Source organism: Sceloporus undulatus, chromosome 3 (assembly GCF_019175285.1).
Source record: "Sceloporus undulatus isolate JIND9_A2432 ecotype Alabama chromosome 3, SceUnd_v1.1, whole genome shotgun sequence".
NCBI classification, from domain to species: Eukaryota; Metazoa; Chordata; class Lepidosauria; order Squamata; family Phrynosomatidae; genus Sceloporus; species Sceloporus undulatus.
This window is the reverse complement of record NC_056524.1, coordinates 31890692-31911465: the sequence shown is the minus strand read 5'-3', so window position 1 is coordinate 31911465 and position 20774 is coordinate 31890692. Positions and strand designations below refer to the sequence as shown.

Sequence of the window (20774 nt, the reverse complement as noted above, 5' to 3'; positions counted from 1 at the left end):
TTAAAGACACGGGAGGGTGGAGGATTTTTTTCCCTTGCCATCCCTTAAGGCTGAGAGAACGTGACTTGTATGTGTCGTGTCTTCAAGTTTCCGACTTAGGGCATTCTGGATTTTTCTTGGCAAGTTTTGTCAGAGGTGGGTTTGCTATTGCTACCCTGAAGCTGAGAGAGTGTGCCTCGGATTTTCCCCCCAGACGTCTTACCCCTTGGAAGTCCCGTCCCTGGAAGGCAGAAGTCTTTTAAAGGTTTGCCTTTGTTGCTGTGTGCCTTCAAATCATTTCCAGCAAAATGGCCATTTCATGGGGTATTTTTGTTAAGATTTGTTCAGAGGAGTTTGCCTTTGCCTTCCTCTGGGACTGAAAGAGTGTGACTTGCCCAATGTCACTCAGTGGGCTGAGTGGCTATGTAAACCCTGTCTCCAGAGTCATAGTCAAACACTCAAACCACTACAAGCCACGCTGGCCCTATTAGATCACATATAAACCATGGGCTGGATTTAACCATGCTTTCAGTAAAATTCAGATAGTGCTGCAGAAAATGTGTTTACTCGCTTACATTTATCTAGTCCTTCTCTATAAAGAAAGTCGAGATAGTGTGCCACAAAAATAAAAAATAAAAACAAGAAAAGCCATTATATAGCAGTGGATAACCTTGAATGTGTTCTGCATTCCATTATGAGAGGATGAGAGTGCACAAACGGAAAACTAAATCCTGATAAGGGAGCAGCAACAATTTCCACTACAACTTGCATGTCATGGTGCCCCCTGCTCCCCATATATACTGCTCTGGGGTCAGTGGTTTTGGGACAACCTCTGGGGCTCTGAGGGAGATAGTACTGAAGGCTCCAGGGAGAAGTAGAAAAAGCATTACACTACTTCACAGCTTTCCTTAGCAGGGAACCTGTACTGGATAATGGTTCTCTTTGAAAACCAAAGGAACTACTCCACTTGCAGAGGGCCAAGTCTGGACCCAACATAATAAAACTTTTGTTCAAGTGTGTGTGTGTGTGTATCACACACATATATTGTAATATTACACACACTCAAATATATTATCTATAACACTCAGAATTTCATAAAACATATTGGGAGGGCAAGAGGTTAATTTCCTTCACACAGAAAACCTATCTAGAATCCTACTTGCCACAGCCATCAATGCTTCAATCAATGTTGGTTCTAATGTTCCATAATACCATAATTTAAAACATAAAAATAGGTGTTGGAATCCAGGAAGAAGTGTCTTGTTCTATTGCTCTTCAAAGTGTGTGCGTGTGCTGTTGTTGTGTGCTTCGAATCCTATCCAACTTACAGGGTTTTTTGACTTCCTCATATTTACCCACTGGGTTTCCATGGCTGAGCAGGGATTCAAATCCTGGTCTCCAGTCGTATCTCAAACCACTAGACAGCACTGGCTCTCATAAACACACACACACATGTGTGTGTGTGTAACAAACCTAGCTATATTTCTGCACTGGTAATGGAGGCTTAGAACACTAGCCCTATTCAGGCATTCAACGGATACTGTATATACAGTGGGCCCTTAGTATCCACAGGGGATCAGTTCCGGATCCCCCTGCAGATATTAAAATCTGTGGATGCTCAAGTCACACTGTCTTCAATGGTGGCACAGCCACCATTGAGGCAATGGGATGAAGCAAAGGAAAAGAATGCTAAAGAACTTACAAAAGCCCAACAGACAATAACTGTTTGTACTCACACTAAAGGCTGGATGAATGAGAGAATAGAAGGGGGTCAGTGCTTCCAGGGCAGATTACACTCTTCCCTTTCACCTGGGGGTTGTTCCCTTTTTAAATAAGAGTTGAAGTACAGAACTTACACTGACTCATGGATAAGTCAATCCAGGATTTTGGGGTCAATTTTTTAACCAAATTTTTTAGACTTATACATGAGTATATACAGTAATTAAAACAGAATATTTGAATAAAGAGAGCATGCTAGCCTGATACCCCTCATCATCATTCTTTTCATACCAAAAACAAAATTCTTAAAAGGAAAACTTTCACTACATATGAAGCATCTCCATGATTGGAAATCTTGACTTTGCAGGAGGCTAAGAGCCTCCCACTGCAATGGAAGCTCTCTTTTTCAGGTTATCAAGCTGCACATGCAGCAACTTGATGATAGAGAAGGACAGGGTTTGCCTGCTTCCCTCCTGCCAATTCGGTTAACCTAGACCAGTGATGGCGAACCTATGGCACATGTGCCAGAGGTGGCACTCAGAGCCCTCTCTGTGGGCACACATGCTGTCGCCCTAGCACAGAGTTTGCCAGAGTTTCTTACTAGAAAGCCAGAGGGACGTGTCACTTTGCAATAAATAAGTGGGGTCTGGGTTACAGTTTGGGCACTCGGTCTGTAAAAGGTTCACCATCACTGACCTAGACTGAATAGGGCTTGGCTTGGCTTGCCTTTAACTTTGCTTTAACTTCATATGTAAAGTATGTATGTGTATACATATTAAAAAGCCAGTTGCTTCTTTAGCTCCACTACCTCTCATTTTTAACTGATGGAACTGCAGCTTAACAGCCTGTCTCTCTTTGCATTACCGTTTTCAGTGTATTATGAGATAAACTGCCAGAAGTCAGATATATGCAAGTTCAGCATCACAATACAGCTTTATAAACAACAATTTTTAACACTTCCTACTGTCAGAAAGTTGAAGACACAGCAATATTATAACATTAAAATCTTCACAGACTTTAATTCAGGCCTTCCCAACCTCAACATTTTAGCCACTGCTCAGCTCAACAAAATGCTACTACAAAAATAGTATTTTAAAAAAACACTACAGACACTTACATTGGACTCTAGCATATATACGAAAGGGAGGTTTAACACCTAAATTATCAAAACTCTTATGGACTGACTGCCATTGATTAGAGAACAGTGTAATTAACAATATCTATTGTTTCAGTGGCATCAGCCCTTTAGTATATATATTTCTAAAGTGAAGGTGCCAAGGTCATACATACTATGATCCTAAAACATGGTATCTGTTTACTGTTACTGTTTACCAAATGTTTACTTTATATATTCTACTTCATGTACAATCATTTATCAGATTTGGCATGGGGGACTGTTGAACTAATTTCCCTAGAAATAATTTTGTACATCTAGTGGCAGTTATGCACTCACTTCAAGGAGTATGCATAGCTATTAGTAGTCTAAGATTGAGTCAAAGGCCTGAATTCAATTGTACAGCTAGTACAGATCCAATGAGTCAATGGAATTGTCCCAAGTGTTGACTTACCAAGTTATCACTGACTCACTGGGGCTACTTTAGTAAAGGTTACCAATAAAATTTAATCAAAAATTCCTTTTGTATATGCCAGCACCTCTACCTGCCAGTTTCAAAGAAATTATATGATGATCTGGATAGCACAGTGACCATTCTAGCTATTTTAAGTTGTTGCAATCACATATGTGCATATACAGCTCTCTTTTGGTAGCAGCTATTTTATATAAACGTTGCCATCCCACATTCCCAGATGGAACAGGAGGCTGAGTAGGGGTCCTGAAGTTTCCAAAAGGTTCCCAGAGACTTAAAAACAGTGCACATAGACATTCTCATTGCAGATATACTCAGTTTCTCCCCACTCCAATTTAATATTTTACAAGCTTCAAATCCTGCAAATTCCTATTTATTCAGAACACTGAAACAAAAAAAACTATTTCCTGTATGAAGCCAAAGCCTTATGTATTTCTGGAATTATTTGTATTGTCTATTATTCCATATACTGTATCAACATTATCCAATTTTCCACCAACCTCAATGCTAAAGATCTGATTTCTTAGACTCAACAAATTTTTACTATACTTCAGAATTTACAGCAGAAAAAATCAGGGAAATGACTGGGGCCTAATCCATTTGTTATTCCCAAACTTCAGTCATCCCCTTGAACAAAGAGGAACGCAGCAAATAAACAGTCACATAAATTTCATTACTTCAGTGAAACTACTCAGAACTAAAATCTGATTTAGGCCCACAGACAACTTAAATTATGGCTCATAGGTAGGGTTGCCATATCCCGCCGGGGGGCGGGACAATCCCGGTTTGGGCGGTGCCATCCCGGTCCCGGTCCGGTTTGGCGCCCAAACCGGGACGGCCCCACCTACCGTGGCCACCTCAGCCCGTGGCGGCTCCAAGGCTTTGCTGAGGCCTGGGAGGGCTCTCCACGGTTGGAGCTCCAGCTGCGGAGACACTCCCTCCTGGGCCCCAGCGAGGCCTTCGAGGCAGCTCCGCGGCCGGAGCTCCGGCCATGGGGTCCTCCAAGGCCTCGGCGAGGCCAGGGAGGAGGAGGAGGCCGCTTCCCACCGTGGCGATCGCTGCGATGAGGGGCGGCCCCCGCCTCCTTCCTGGCCTGGGAGCCGGCCGAGGCTTCCTCCCAGACTGGGAGGAGGGGGAGGAAGCTTGGCACCGTGGCGATCGCCGCGATGCCAAGCTTCCCCGCGCCACCTTCTCACGCCTGGTTGGGAGCAGGCCCTAGGCCCCCCCATTCCTCCCACGAACCCAGGAGGAGGAGGACGGACACTTGCCACCGCGGCGATCGTGCGTCGATGCCAAGGCGGCCCCGCGCCCTTCCTGGCCTGGGAGCCAGACTAGGCTTCCTCCCAGACTGGGAGGAGGGGGAGGGAGCTTGGCCACGCGGCGATCGCCGCGATGCAAAGCTTCCCCGGCGCCCTTCCTGGCCTGGGAGCAGGCCTAGGCTTCCTCCCAGACCATGGAGGAGGAGAGCGCTTGGCCGCGGCGATCGCCGCGTGCCAAGCTTCCCCGTGCCCTCCCGGCTGGGAGCCGGCCTAAGGCTTCCTCCCAGACCGGGAGGAGGAGGAGGAGGACAGGTTTAAAACTCTAGACTTTTTTCTTTAATTCCTAGCCAAGGAAATTTTTTTTCAAAAAGAAAATGTCCTACATTTTCCAAACCTTGTCCTACATTTGTCCATTTGGAGGTCCTCAATTATGGCAACCCTACTCATAGGCCATATTTTGTCAAAGCTTGTCTTAGAGAAAGGGAAATTCTTAACTTTAAGTCTTAGTAATGGGAAATTGGAATATTCTAAAGAGCTTAAAATAAATGAAAATAACTGCTTTGGTGAATAGGAAGTACATAAAATTTTGAGCAGTTGCTCTGACAAAATGATCACAGTACTAAAACTATCACAAAATAACTTTATATTAACCTAAAAACAAAAATGGATACACTGTTTATAGATTGTTAAAGACTATGATTAAGATGGACTACTGCATCAAACAATGAATTCATTAGGACTTATTTTAGTGGGAAAGCTCTGGACATCTAATTGGTCACAACCTTATTACCGTAATTCTACAATATAGAAAGTAATCTCTTGTACTTTTGCCAGAGGCAGAGTATGAAATTAAAATAGAAATAGCCAATCTTAACAATTCTGAGCAATTATGTAAATATATTACAATAAATGCTCAAAATTATTGTTGTATGTTGCTCTGACAATTATTAATACTACTCTTAAAAGCTTTCAGTATTTGTACAAAGGAATTAAGATAGTGGTTCGTTTGTCAGAAATACAAAGTAAGTTTGGCAATACCTACTTTTCTCCTTTGAGATAAGCTGAGGGCAGCAAAATCATTAAACAAGGATGAACCGGGTGAAGTAAGAGGATCTGTAAAAAGAGGTTTTGCAAAAACAGAGGGAGGAAGAGAGATACACTTGAATACTATGTTGTTGTTGTTGTTGTTTTTAAAATTAATTTTACAAACTAGAACCAAGAGTAAAAAAGTTACTTCCACGTGCCTAAAGTCTTGTCTACTCTCAGTAGTCTTCTCCTATTAATGGCTTATCATTATACCTTATTACAGTGGTTCTCAAACTGTGGGCTAGGACACTGAGGGGGTATGTGAGAGTTGATCAAGGGGGGTGTAAGACTTGGAGGCCCCGATTGCCTCCTCCTCTTCTTCCCAAACCTTTTCTGTCCTGGAGGGCAAGAGAAAGGCAAGAAGGGCACTTGGAGTCTCTGCCAGAGGGAGGAGGAGGAGAGCCATTTCCTTATAAAATGTTAAAGTGAATACACATGAATGTGTGAATCAAAATACACACCATTTTTATTCATATATTATTACTGCTTTGCAACTGTTACTGCTTTGCAATAAATAATGTAATTTATTATTCAGGTGTAGATGTAGAAGGGGTCACAAGGATAAAATGTTTTGAAAACCACAGCCTTATCAAACTGTGAAGATTTCCCAGTTTCTTGGAATCTTGGAATACAAATTTTTATCACTTTCATGGATGTTACCTAAAACACCCTTCAGAAGTCATTAACTTGTTTTTTTTAAAAAAAAATATTAAACTACTGAAAAATCTATGTTATGGATGAAAATAGAATAGAAACAAAACATGGGCTACAATTTATTAGTTAAGCAAGTGTCACCATGTTTTAGCAATACAATGTAATATTGCTAGCATTTAAGCTTCTTTAAAATAAGAAGTTACTTAGCAATGCCTTGGAGATGTTTTATCCTGAAGTTTACCAACTGTCATTAAATTCTATATTAAACTTTCTGCAGTCTTAAACACTTTTAAAAAAGGTAAAATTTCATTCACATATTCCTTTATCACTTATGTACATAAATATACTCCCAAGTGGAGAGGTACAGATGTAAGGTTTTTGTCATGGAAGGAGGTAAGTTATTTGAAAAATAACTACAGTTTACCTTATTATCATTATGAATACCTATCTGTAGCAGACAGATGTTTAAAATGATTTCAAAGAGAACTGGCCACAACTGATTAAGCAGACTATAAGAAATGTCCATGACACTAATATGACCTGCCTTCTAAAATATCTTATAGGAACACCTGAGAAGTACGCTACATCAAGAAGTAACAGCTACCAGATCTGGTATGACTACTTAGAAAGGCATCAGAATATATTTTACTGTGTGGACTTTCAGCCAAGAAATCAGTGTGTGTGTTTAACATTCTAGTATATGATGTTTACTGAATTGTGTCTATAGTCCCTGATTTAACACAAAACGGGGGGGGGGGGGGGGGGGAGCTACTTAAGGCCTACAATATGCTATTGGACTGCAATTCCCATCATCTCTCACCAAAGACCAGAACCAATGGGAATTGCAATCTAGCCATTCCTGAAGGGACACTAGATGTTCACCACAACGTAAAATAAGACTGAATTCTGGCCAAGACTTTCTACCAGAATTTTAAAAATAATAAATTTATTTTGTTTACTACTGCATATGTTGCACAGCAGTGTATTAAAAGCAAGCAAGAAAACATTACATAACAGCACAAATAAAAAAAATCAAAAGCAATTTAAATTAAGATGGAATATAAATTCTATAAATGTAATTAAAGATGGAACATGTATTTTATATAAATAACTAAAATAAGAATATGATAATAATGCAATAAAGTTATAGATTTAATGTTAAATGGAAAGGATTCCCATTAAAACAGTTTAATTTAAAAAACAAAACTTCTTACCAAGGCCTGCATATGGCTTGGCACTGTCATTGAGAAGGCTAGGGGAACTGCTGCTATTTGTCATCCTCTGCAGAAAATGAGAAACAAATTACACAGTCAACAAAGCTATTGGGACAATTAGATTTGTGTTTATAAAAGGAAATGGGTTTATGAAATTTTGTTACCAGGTTATATTAATTGAAGCCTGGGTTCTCCAAGGACATACATATTGGGTATACATGTAAAAGATAAACATTGGATGAAAATAATTTAGACATTCTGGAAGTACCAAACAGTTCCTGGAATATTTTCCCAAATCGCAATACAAATGCATCCTCAATATACAAATCATCCCTGTATGGACATTCTTTTTTTTAAAAAAAGAAACATTTATTTATTTAGTTAAAAAATGGTTATGTAAACATTATGGAAGTCAAAGACCAAATAAATAAGACCAAACAAATAAGTCCAAGTCCAAATAAATAAGTAGAAGTGGACAATCAAATGAATGAATGAATTTATTACGGCACATGGCCAGCACCAAAATATGGCAAAAATACAAAACATGTAACATCAGATGTACTTCCATAGCATAAATATACACATTATTATAAGACATTGGCATAGTCAAGTAATATAAAACATTGACACAGTCAATAGTCAGATACCACATCTTCATTCCACAAAACCTTTCCAAGATTTAGGAAAAGGAAAAAAAATTAAAACATTGGCATAGTTATACAGTTATCAACAAACTTTTCCAATGCCATATCTGTGAATTTTATATAAAATGGTGTAAAGATAAAATATGTAAAAACAGCAAGATGATGGCTTGTTATGGCCAAATTCTAAAGCATTCTTACTGCATCTGTATTAAAAAGTTTTTACGGCAGATAATTGCAGCTGCAAAGAACTTGGCAACTTTGACAGTTACCAGTTCCTTGCCATCAGAAAGAAGATAATGTATGTAAAATTGCTCTTTTCTGCCAGGTAGGCGTTGTAAAAGAGGGAATATATATATGGCTCAAGATTCTATATAAAGGGGGCAGAAGTGGACAATCTTGTGCCACCAACATCCAACAGTATTTATATAGATGTAAATATCAGGAAAGAAAGGGAAAGGGAGGGGAGAAAAATATAATGTTTTCCCATTACAACGCACCCATGCCATAGGCAAGCTTGCCATATGCAGATTTAAGCTTCCGCACATGGGAAGCCCAGGGAGTTAAAATGGTGCGTAGCTCGTGAGAGCATAGACTCATAAGAATCAATGAGACTTGAGATCCTGTGTTTTTTCCCATACACCGGGGGCGGGGGGTGTCCAGAACAGATCCCCCATGTGTACAAAAGGCCCACTGTAATTTATACAATTCATGCAATGAATTATACAAAAAACAAGGTTCAGAGAGGTGCTTTGGGAGTAGAATCACAATTAATTAATTAATAATTTGTTTTATTTATATACCGCTATTCCAAAGATCATAGCGGTGAACAGCAAGTAAGCTAATTAGCAAGTAAGCTAATTTGCCCCCAACAGTCTGGGTACTCATTTTAGTGACCTCGGAAGGATGCAAGCCTGAGTTGAGCTTGGGCCCTTTTGCTGGTCTTGAACTCGCAACTTTGTGGTTTTGAGTGAATGGCTGCAGTACAGGCATTTAACCACTGCGCCACCAGGGCTCTTTTATGAATCATGTTCAAGGAGAAAAAAATACAAGAAAAATTATTCTTTTTCTGTCTAACAGATTTTTTTTCCCCCTGTGACTTTGTATTTGAAATTTTCTTTGCTGTTACCCGCCTCGATCCTCAAATGGGAGAGGTGGGATACAAATAAATATTTTATTATTTATTATTATTAACAGACTTGACCTGGGCTTGGTAGCTCAGCTTTACATATAAAAGCCTAGCTACAATATCAATTTTGAATATACCAAAAGATTTAAATACAAAATTTATTGAAACCACTTTAACAAACTGGAAGTCCTATTCTCAAAAATAAAGGGAGGACGTAAAACTGGAAGCCTCTGCCAAAGCAAAACAGGTCAGTTTGAAGAGCCCAAGCCAACCTTCACCATAAAAGGTAAAGGACTAGTCATGACTATCATACATTATTTTCAGCGTAAGAATCAATATGACTCTGAAAACCTGCTGGAAAGAAACATAACAGTGACGTCATGTGCAACACTCATACTTTTTTCACAGATTTTCCACTTATGCATGAGTGGCCATTTTTGGGAGAGATAGCTGACCTACACAGACTTTTAGTAATATCTATAGCAGGGGTAGGCAACTTTTTTGAGAAGGGGGCTGGGTTGCTGTCCCTCAGACAACTGGGGGGCCGAAGCTGGGGGGTGGAGCTTCCACCCCCAGGGGCGGGGCTGCGTGCTGGGGATTGGAGCCTCCACCTTCTGGGGGCGGAGCCCCAACATCCGGGGACAGAGCTCCCACCCCCCAGGGTCCAGGCCACCTCCACTTTGCCAGGAAAGAGCCGGCGGGGACCACCAGCGCTGGAGGCCTCCCCCTCTTTGCTGGCCCCTGATGCTAGAGGCCCGCTGACGCTGCTGGAACCCTCCTGGAGGACCCCAGCAAAGGCAACAGGCCTCTGGGAGGCCTGCTGCTGTTGCAGGAGCCCTCCTGGAGGGCCCCAGCGGAGGCAACGGGCCTCCCATTGGCTCGCCGCCGCCACCGCCGCCAAAGCCCTCTTGGAGGACCCCAGGGAAGGCAACGGGCCTCTGGGAGGCCCGCTGCTGCTGCAGGAGCCCTCCTGGAGGGCCCCAGCGAAGGCAACAGGCCTCCCAGAGGCCCACTGGCGCCACCGGAGCCCTCCTGGAGAGCCCCAGCGACGGCAACCGGCCTCCCAGGGGCCCGCTGCCGCCGCCGGAGCCCTCCTGGAGCACCCCAGTGACGGCAACCGGCCTCCCAGGGGCCCGCTGCCGCCGTCAGAGCCCTCCTGGAGGGCCCCTGCAACGGCAACTGGCCTCCCAGTGGCCCGCTGCTGCCGTCGGAGCCCTCCTGGAGGGCCCCTGAGACGGCAACTGGCCTCCCAGGGGCCCACTGCCACCATCGGAGCCCTGGGCGCCGCCATTTTGGGCAAAAAAATGGCGGCAAAATCTTGTGTGACCTTCCCTGAGGTTGCATGAGACTTCACTGCCATTTTTTGCCCAAAATGGTGGCGCCCAGAGTGGCGAAAAGCCGCAACCGTCGGCAGCGGCGGCAGCAGGAGCAGCCGGGGGCCGGCTCAAAGGCCTCTGCGGGCCGCAGGTTGCCAACCCCTGATCTATAGCATGGCTCTTCTTATATTCAGAATTTACTGCAATCAACTTTCAGAATGTAAATTTCAAGAATGAAAAAATATTACCTCCAGAAATGTAAGGGATTTCTTACTGCTCTGGGTTACATGAACTATTTCATTAAAAATGAACAAATACTCTTAACAAATCATCCCAGTCTCAACAGTGATTCCTCCGTCCCATGTCCCTTTAAAAACATGCAACTGCAAGCAAAATTAAGTTTAACTCTTTTTTAACTTCATGCAAAAATGGAGAAGATTAAAATGGAAGCTTGCAACTTTTTAGCCATTTATCAGCACTCGATTTATTGCAGTTCACTGCATATTTATTATAATAGCAGAATAACAAATGAAACAATGTAAAGACACATTTAACCTCTTCAAGATATGTCAAAAACCTGTAAGTATCATCAGTTCTTAAGTAGAAGAATGCAGGTAGTGTTTGGGAAGTCTATGTATAACAACAAATATAACTGTATACAGATTTATTTCACATGAAGGCATCTCTACATAGAATGAGAAGAAAAAACAATGACACCCCCCCCCCAAATAAAAGGAGATGTTAATGTACCTCATGTTTTTTCCAAAGCCAATACCTGTCCCCAGACTGGAAGAGTAAGGCAGTAGTTAAGGGGAGTTACCAAGTATTTTGTGGGGGCATATGCGTTTTTCTACAAAAGACTGATAAACCAAGGGCATTCCCTCTAACAGTGAGTTGGTAAAAAAAATCATAACAGCAACAATGAGTCCAATAAAAACAAATTTGTTTTAAGAGGGTGTGTGTATGTGCCTTTAAGCCGTCTGCCAACTTACGGTCACCCCATGAATTTCAGAGGATTTTAGGCAAGGAATGGTCAGAGATAGTTTTGCCAGTTCCTTCCTTTGAAAAACAGTCTACAGCTTCTGGAATCTGTTGGTGGTCTCCCAATTCAAACACTAACCAGAGCTGAGCCTGCTTAGCTTCTAAAATCAGATAGGATCTGGTACCCTTAGGGCATTTAGGCCCTAGTTACAACAAAGGCAAGCTATAAATCTTGATAAGGCTTTTATATAGCTCATAAGCATTCATCCTTAGTCAAAACAAACTTTTAACAACTGGGTAAAAATAAAAACCAAACACACACAAACCCTTTTCTTAATTCCCATACAGACACCACTCAGTTCCATGGCCATCCTTCTGAATTTCTTTGATACAACAGACTGTTGCTATGGCTCCAAATAGGTCACAATGGTCTATTTAAATTTTAGACTAAAGACAAACATGGACACAAGATTACATGGACCAATGTCATATTCAAGGATCCAACTTTCTATTAAATTTAAATATATGGCTTTCACAAGTGTGAACTAAGAAACATGAGTACTGATTCTTTCAATTCCAAATAATAGCTTTTGGGCAGAGCTGTGTTTATTCTGGAATTCTACATGGGCAGAATATCAGAGTCCTTTTTTCCCCTTTAAGTGAAGGTAAACATCTAGTTCATTCCATTTAGATAACAGACTGGAAGGTGAATAGGAAATGGCTAACTAACTGCAGAATCCATAGAATTCCAGGGTTAGGAGATTATTTTTTTTAGTTAGAGGGGAAGGGCAAAGTGTTGTACAGAGCTTATTATTATTTACAACTGTTCAAAAAAAGCCATAAGTAAATATTAACTTTCACAAATTAGAACAAACTCAACTTTTTATCTGTTGCAGTTTATGAGAGAGAGATTAACTGTAGGATATGCAGTTCTAAGGATATGCAGTTCCACTTGTCAATTTTCGAGTATGACTTTAGTTTGTACTGGGAATTAGGCTTTGACAGGCAGTCCTCCTTTAACAGGCCTGAAAATACACTTGACTACTGCTATTCCTTTTCAGATGTCTATCCATGGATAATGTAGATAATTGCTGTCAGTTTTTGGTCTTATGCCATCTTATGCAAAGCAGATGTCCAAAAAGTAGCCTTAAGTACAAAAGTATGAAGTCGTTAGCCAATTCACACCAGCAATTTTAACAATTTATAGATCTACCAACCATACTGGTAACCCTGAATAGGACAGTGAACCAACCTATGAATAGTCAGGCAGAATACCCTAGAGACTATTGACTTTCTAGCAAACAAGGAGCCTCTGCTATTTGGAGATAGACGTGTTGGAATATTAAAACAAAGCCAAAAGCAGAGAGTTCTCTAAATGAGCTAATGATCACAACAAGAATTTTCTATCAAGGACTTAATGTCCTAGTCTCTTTCTGATATTAGCAGGGGAGAACAAGGAAGCAGGCAAAGGGAGGGAGGATATCACTTTAGTTAATAAGGTTTATCCTAAAAGGAGAAGGCTAAATGATACAAGTCTTTAGCCCTGATTGCAAATTTACTCTTCAGCACTCACTGGATGCTATTTTCTCTTCTTCTTCTTCTTCTTCTTCTTCTTCTTTACTGTATAACCAAACCAGCACATGGCTTCTTTACTAAATAACCAAACTAGCACTTGTCAGATTCCATCTACTGTAGGTTTTCGTCCATCCTTATCTCTTCATGTGTGTGTCCATCAAGGTGCAGACATTTGAAATTGTACTTGAAATTGTCAGTTTGATTATTGTAAGTTTTAATGTTTTTGACAATGAAAGGTGAATGTGCACAACTGTAGCAACATACACAGAAATTAGATGTTCCCATTTACTGAACAGAAGGGGAGGGGGACTGAGAAACAACTGGTAGAATGAAAAACTGACAATACTGAGCTTCAACTAGTGCATAGTGTGTCTACCAGAATTTTAACTATCAATTACCCACTTAACTTTTTAAAAATAGGTACTAGCTGCCCACCAATTGTAGGGCTCAATTCAGGAAGCTAGTACTTACCTTTAAAGCTCTAAACAGCCTAGGACTAAAATACTGAAAACATCTTACTTCCCATACTAGCCCATCTATGGGCAAGAGCAGATTGGCAGGAAAAAGCAGCTTGATCCTGCTTTTTCCAAAACGGGTTGAAATCCCACTGCCCACTTGGCCTCTTCCCAAGGCGGGTTGAACACATATGGTCCAACCGCACAGAGTAAGGTCAAGCTATTGGGTAATTTTTTTGGTTGCCTCTCCACCATACACGTGCACCCTTTCAGGATCTTTCAACAGAAGTTTGGATGGTCATCTTTTGGGAGTGCTTTAGTTGTATATTCCTGAATGGCAGAGGGTTGGACAAGATGGCCCTTGCAGTCCTTTCCAACTCTATGATTCTATGAATTATAAAAGACAGAGAGCTTTCATGCTGATGACACCTTGCTTTGGAATGCTGTCCCTAGAAAAGATGTCTGAAAAATTATTTTAAAATTTACACTCTCTTCAACACCAGGCTGAGACACATCTTTATATCAGGCTTTTGGCAACATTATTCTAGGACTTGTCACTCCCAAAAGTAACTTTTCTAAATTCTGCTTCTACCACTAAACAAAAGACTGCCAAAGCTTCCAATGGATGTAATAATCACAGGACACTGTGCTTTGGCTTACATCTCTGGTTATAATCAAAAATTCAATGCTCAAAAATCACAATGGAACTATCCATATTTATTACAAGTGATCTCTCTTATGCACACACTTCTTGTAAACGTTAAAATTACTACACTCTTCCTCAAAGACTCAAAAGAGAAAAGAATCTTACTGAGAGTTATGTAAACAAATTCAGATTGTAATTAGACAATCTGGGATTTATTTATCTAGCCTAACAAGTTTTCCAGATTTCTGATTACAGCACATAAGACCTCCTAAGACCAAAAAAACACAAAAAAAAAAATCCTGCTGGCTAAAATTGATGGAAATTGCAATCCAATGTATCTGGAGGAATGAAAGAGATACAAAGCTTCAGCGATCGTTCCTCTAACACAACTGCAAACACACAAACATAATTTTGAGTCACTCCAGGTTGTTCTATTTCTAACAGCAATTTTAGATGGACATACAAGCTGGGTTCAGAAAAGGTAGATACTATAAATCACATTGGAAACAGAAGTTGGAAAATGAAGCACACCAATTAATTTCATAAGAAAATCAGTCTGCATTTTATTGAGTGTAGCAAAGCAGTTGATTGTGTAGATCATTAAGAACTATAGATCACTTTAAAAGAAATGGCTGTGCCAAAAACATTCACTGCCTGATGCATAACCTGTACTGAGGACAAGAGGACACTGCAGGACAGAATACAGAGAAACAGGATCATTTCCTCTTGACAAGGGGGTCAGACAAGACTGCATTTTAATACTGTATCTGCTCAATTCATTCAGTGAACGTATGATAGAGAAAGCTGGATTAGATTTAAGAACAGCTATGAAAATTGGGAGAAGGTACACTAATAATTCAAGATATGCAATGGACACCATGCCACTAGCAGAACAATAGCAAAAATGCAGAACAACTAACCATGGGCCCTTAGTATCCACTGGAGTTTGCTTCCAAGACCCTTGCCCTTAGACACAGACATTGGACATATCCACGAGAACAGACAATAACACTGGGTAACATGGGAGGCAGTACGAAAAGAGGAAGATACAGTGGTACCCCGGGTTACGAAATTAATTCGTTCCGCGGTTAATTTCGTAACCCGAAATACCTTCGTAAGCCGAATTCCCATAGGCGCTAATGGAAAAATAGCTCTCTGCTGCCCTCCGGTGGCGGAAAATAGCGCCGCGGTTTTTTCGTAACCCGAAGAAACCTTCGTAAGCCGAAGCAATAAATCCCTATGGGATTTTTTCGTATCCCGAAAAATTCGTAACCCGGCGCATTCGTATCCCGGGGTACCACTGTAGTAGTACAAGTGGACAGACTCAATCAAGGAAGACATATTCCTTAATTTGCAAGATGTTAGCAGAGTTAATAATAAGAGTTACTGTATGTTGGAAGTCTCTCCTTTATAAGGTTGCCATAAGTCAAAGCCAACTTGACAGCAACTAACAAGAACATTTTTGATGTTTCCTCTGATGAATACACCATACAAACTGCCACTTTTAATCAAGATCACAATTGTGTTTTGGTCCCTGTTTTCTGGTGAACCACCATCCTTATTTTTGTTAGAATGAATTTCAAGAGTTGAAATAAAAAAAATCAGTTTTGTTTCCTTCCAGGGCCTCTTGAAGCTAAATCTTAAGCAATCTATAAAAGGTAGTTTTTTGTGGGGTTTTCGGGCTATGTGGCCATGTTCTAGAAGAGTTTTCTTCCTGACGTTTCGCCAGCATCTGGGGCTGACATCTATATACGTATATACTGTGTCACCCTGGGAAAGGAGGAGTGATTTGCATGTATATTGTTTTTTTGCTAATGGTGTCTATACTGCTACTCTGAGATAAAATATATCAATTAAGAGGATTCTAAAATCAGAAAGACGGTGATTTGCTGCAGAAATATTTTTAATCTTCACTATACTTTAATCTAGCTTCTTACCAAATAAAGCATTACCTGCATCATAGGATACTTTGCTTCAGCAGGACTTCCAAACCCATTAACGCCAATGAAGCTTGTGCTGAAATAGGAGTCCGTAAGACTAGGTTCGCCCAGGGCACCTCCATCTATGCCTGGAACTAGAATAAAAATGAAAAATTATTTTAAAGGGTATCAGCTTTGCAGAACCTCTTCCCTGACACAGTAAAATTTTACATCCCCCTACCTAGACACACATTCCTATAACCAACTGACCTGATAGAAAGTAACTGACAATTCTGTAATCTGCACCTGACTTGCAGTGAAGAACATCTGTCTCAGGTAATATGAAGGAGGCAAATTATCCTTGTCCTACCACAGAAATAGATTATCGCATGCACTACTGACACTGTACTGCATTGGTTCACATTTTAACCTATATAGGCATTCATTACCCTCATAAGAAGAGCAGAGCAATCTCTGCATTTCTTGCTGGGCCAACCCCTTTGCTGTCAGCATCTTCAAGGGAGACTGAAGAAGGAACCTTGCTTCATGCAGTTCTTGTTGTTGTGTGCCTTCAAGATACATATTTACAACTTATGGCAAGCCTCAGGTGAACCTATCACAGGGTTTTCTTGGGAAGATTTGTTCACAGAGTGGTTTGCCTTTGGTTTCCTCTAAGGCTGAGAGTGTGTGATCTGTCCAACATTACCTAGTGGGCTTCCATGGCTAAGTGGGGATTCAAACCCTGTTCTCCCAGAGTCCTAGTCAAAAACTCAAATCATTACATCATGCTGTCTCGCTCCATGCACTTAGGCTCCCCATATGATTTAGAAATCTGTGTGCATGGAGGGCAGTAGGCCTGGCAAAGGGTAGGGCAAATAAACAGTCATATTCTTCTTATGACTCAGTTCTAATTGTATGAGAAACCAAAAGTCTGAACATGATTTCTGTGCATTTGTATCACACTGTCTGTCTTGCTTATATCCCCAAGCCTTAAAAATAAGTAGAGGAAGTAAGGGGAAAGTATATGTGTGCAAACATGGACCCTCCAAATCACAATCCTTGATTTATTAAAAGGTTAAACTGAAGTGACTGAGCCATGCTCACTAGAAAGAAGAGTGCTGGCAGTGGGACCAAGGAGAGAAAATGAAGCAAGGTATGGGAAAGCACACAAAGAAAAACTGGTGATCAGTGATCCTTTGAATGTTGGAAGACAGCAGAAAATCTCATTTCTGCAGCCAGCACAGTAAGCGAAAACAAGGGTTAACTGAGACAGGAAGTACAGAAATTATGACATGAAAACTCAGGAAATAGCTGGCAAGGAGGATAAGGGCTAAGACGTTTATGTTAAAGAAAGAGGTTTTAAGAAATGGAGGAAAAGAAAACTGTTTCATGAGATGATGCCTGATTAAGATGCAGAAATAGCATAGGCGAGGATAGGAAGAGGAGCTTGTTTAGATGTTATCCCCCTTCAACTCATTACCACAAGATTCCTTGCTCAAGGAGGAGATATGTTCAAATAGCCGCCTGATCACCTATTTCAGGCAGTATCTTCTGGGGGTGGGATGGGGTGAGTTACTATGATGGGTTCAAGTAGAGTTCTGACAGCTCAGGGGAGAAAAGCCTGGAAAATTTCTAGTGGAAAAAACACCAAAGGACAAATTTCCATTTTTCCAGTTGAAAACTTTTGAAAACATAGACAAAATCTTAATGAAATATTTTCTGTTTCAGAATGACTGAAATGCTTCAAAATGTGAGGAACTGCACAGTAGGAAGAAATGTACAGTATATAAGACAATCTACAGATTTTTTTAAAAAAATGTATGTAATACAAATTATGAATGAAGCATTTTACAATACTAAACCAATAATATAAATTCAGATTCAATCTGAAAAGAGGTATACCACATATTTCAATTCTTCCCCAGATTTTAATTCCCTCCTCTTAAAAGAAAACACTAGAAAAACACTATTCAAAATCTGCATTTATAAGTAAACTAGCACACATAATTGCTTTTAGTGTAGTAGAGACAGTGCAGGTTATGTGGAGCTTATGGCTGACCTATTTCCCTTCAGAAACCTCAACCATATGTTTGTGTCAAGAGCACTGTGTGTGTTATTCATAATGTTAAGCAAAGAATCTCCATGTTATCTATATAACCAGTAATATCACTGCTTAGAGTAAAGATGAAGGAAAAAAGAATAGTCATCATACCAAAATATGATCTGAACAATAGCTCTGAATTTAAAGACAATAAAAGAAATAGATTTGCATTTTTAAGCATAATCAACAGAGAACGAGAAGTGTGGTTAGAAGCCAGGGACATAATCAATGGGTTTCAGAGAAACAAGTCATGCCAGACAAACCTAATCTCTTTCTTTGATAAAATTACCAGCTTGGTAGATGAAGGGAATGCTGTGGATATAGTATATCTTGATTTCAGTAAGGCCTTTGACAAGGTTTCCCATGACATTCTTGCAAACAAGCTGGTAAAATGTGGGCTAGACAAAGGAACTGTTACATGGATCTGTAATTGGTTGACCGGCCGAACCCAAAGGGTGCTCAACAATGGCTCCTTTTCATCCTGGAGAGAAGTGACCAGTGGGGTCCCACAGGGCTCTGTCCTGGGCCCAGTGCTATTCAACATCTTTATCAATGACCTGGATGACAGAATTGGGAGCATACTTATCAAATTTGCAGATGACACCAAATTAGGGGGAATAGCTAATAACCCAGAGGACAGGATCAAGATTCAAAATGACCTGAATAGACTAGAAAGCTGGGCCAAAGCTAACAAAATGAAATTCAACACGGAGAAATGTAAGGTATTGCACTTAGGGCGGAAAAATAAAATGCACAGATATAGGATGGGTGACACCTGGCTGAATGAAACTACGTGTGAAAGGGATCTAGGAGTCCAAGTAGACCACAAGTTGAACATGAGTGAACAGTGTGATGCGGCAGCTAAAAAGGCCAATGCTATTTTAGGCTGCATCAATAGAAGTATAGTGTCTAGATCAAGAGAAGTAATAGTGCCACTGTATTCTGCTCTGGTCAGGCCCCACCTAGAATATTGTGTCCAGTTCTGGGCACCACAATTCAGAAAGGACATTGAGAAACTGGAGCGTGTCCAAAGGAGGGCGACAAAAATGGTGAAGGGTCTGGAAACCATGCCCTATGAGGAACGACTTAGGGAGCTGGGGATGTTTAGCCTGGAGAAAAGAAGGTTAAGAGGTGATATGATAGCCCTGTTTAAATATTTGAAAGGATGTCATATTGAGGAGGGAGCAAGCTTGTTTTCTGCTGCTCCAGAGAACAGGACCCGGAACAATGGATGCAAGCTACAGGAAAAGAGATTCCACCTCAACATTAGGAGGAACTTCCTGACAGTAAGGGCTGTTCGACAGTGGAATGCACTCCCTCGGAGGGTGATAGAGTCTCCTTCCTTGGAGGTCTTTAAACAGAGGCTGGATGGCCATCTGTCAGGGATGCTTTGATTTGGATTTCCTGCATGGCAGGGGGTTGGACTGGATGGCCCTAGTGGTCTCTTCCAACTCTATGATTCTATGATTCTATAAGGAAGAATTCAAGAATGCAAGAAGATACTTTTGGTGACCATAAAGAAAGAGAAGGCACAATAACAGATAAAATCCTTGAAGTAGTAAAGGAAAGAAGAGAAGCAAAACAAAAGAGGAACAGGGTCAAAATCAGAACCATGAATGCAACCATTCAATGTCTAGTGTGCACAAGGATAAAGTGGACTACTATAATAATCAATGCAGAGAAAAGACGACAATAACAAAAAAGGAAGAATGAGAGCTCTCTTCCACAAGATAAGAGAACTCAAAGGGAAGTTCAAACTAAAGGCCAGGATGCTCTATGATTAGAAGAGGAACGTATTGCAATACCAAGAAGAAATAAAAATAAGTTGCATGCAACACAATAGAAGAGCTATATATAAAAGAGCTGAAAAAATGAATGACATATGGAATGAAAAATCATAAGAAGATGAACTCCAAATTCTAGAAAGCAAGGTGGAAGCTGCAATAAAAGAAATAGGGAAGAATAAATCACCTGGGACAGATGATATTCCAGTTGAACTGCTACATATACATACACATACACACATCCAGACTGAGTTAATACACTACTTTCACTGCCATGGCGTAATGCTATGAAATTCTTAGAATTGCAGTTTTGTGAGTCATTTAGCTTTCTCTGAAGTTTATCACACTATGCTCTTAAAGAGGTACTATTCCAGTGTGACTCCTCTAGCAGCCTCCTGTTGCATGCTGGGATTGGCAGTTTTAAGGAGCTGAACTTCTCTGCCTGAGAATTCTAAATACCCCTCCTTAAAACTGCCAATCCCAGCATGCAACAGGAGGCAGCTAGAGGAGTCACACTGGAATAGTACAGTACCTCTTTAAGAGCTCGTCTGATAAACACCTCTGTCAAAGAGCTCTGGTGCCCAACAAACTACAGTTCCCAGAATTCTATATCATTGAGCCATGGCTATCTAAGTGGTGTCAAAGTGGATTATTTCTGCAGTGTAGTGCCAGTGCAACCAATATCTCTTAATACTGCTTCCTTTAAAAGAGAAGTGAGGGGCTGTATGTA

General features: G+C 40.7%; 1 protein-coding gene across 9 annotated transcripts in view; it reads right to left on the bottom strand.

Annotated features, from left to right (window-relative positions):
- PAN3 (poly(A) specific ribonuclease subunit PAN3) overlaps positions 1–20774 on the bottom strand; it is a 95627-nt gene that overhangs the window by 62719 nt on the left and 12134 nt on the right. For all 9 annotated transcript variants that reach the window (XR_006103119.1, XR_006103118.1, XR_006103120.1 and 6 more), the window contains exons 2-4: positions 16193–16314; positions 7498–7564; positions 5586–5656 (exon numbers count right to left, since the gene is read on the bottom strand). Coding sequence is in view for 6 of the 9 variants with exons in the window: in XM_042460443.1 (XP_042316377.1) it covers positions 5586–5656; positions 7498–7564; positions 16193–16314 (260 nt within the window). In the remaining 3 variants the exon portion in view is untranslated. The remainder of the gene's footprint in view (positions 1–5585; positions 5657–7497; positions 7565–16192; positions 16315–20774) is intronic.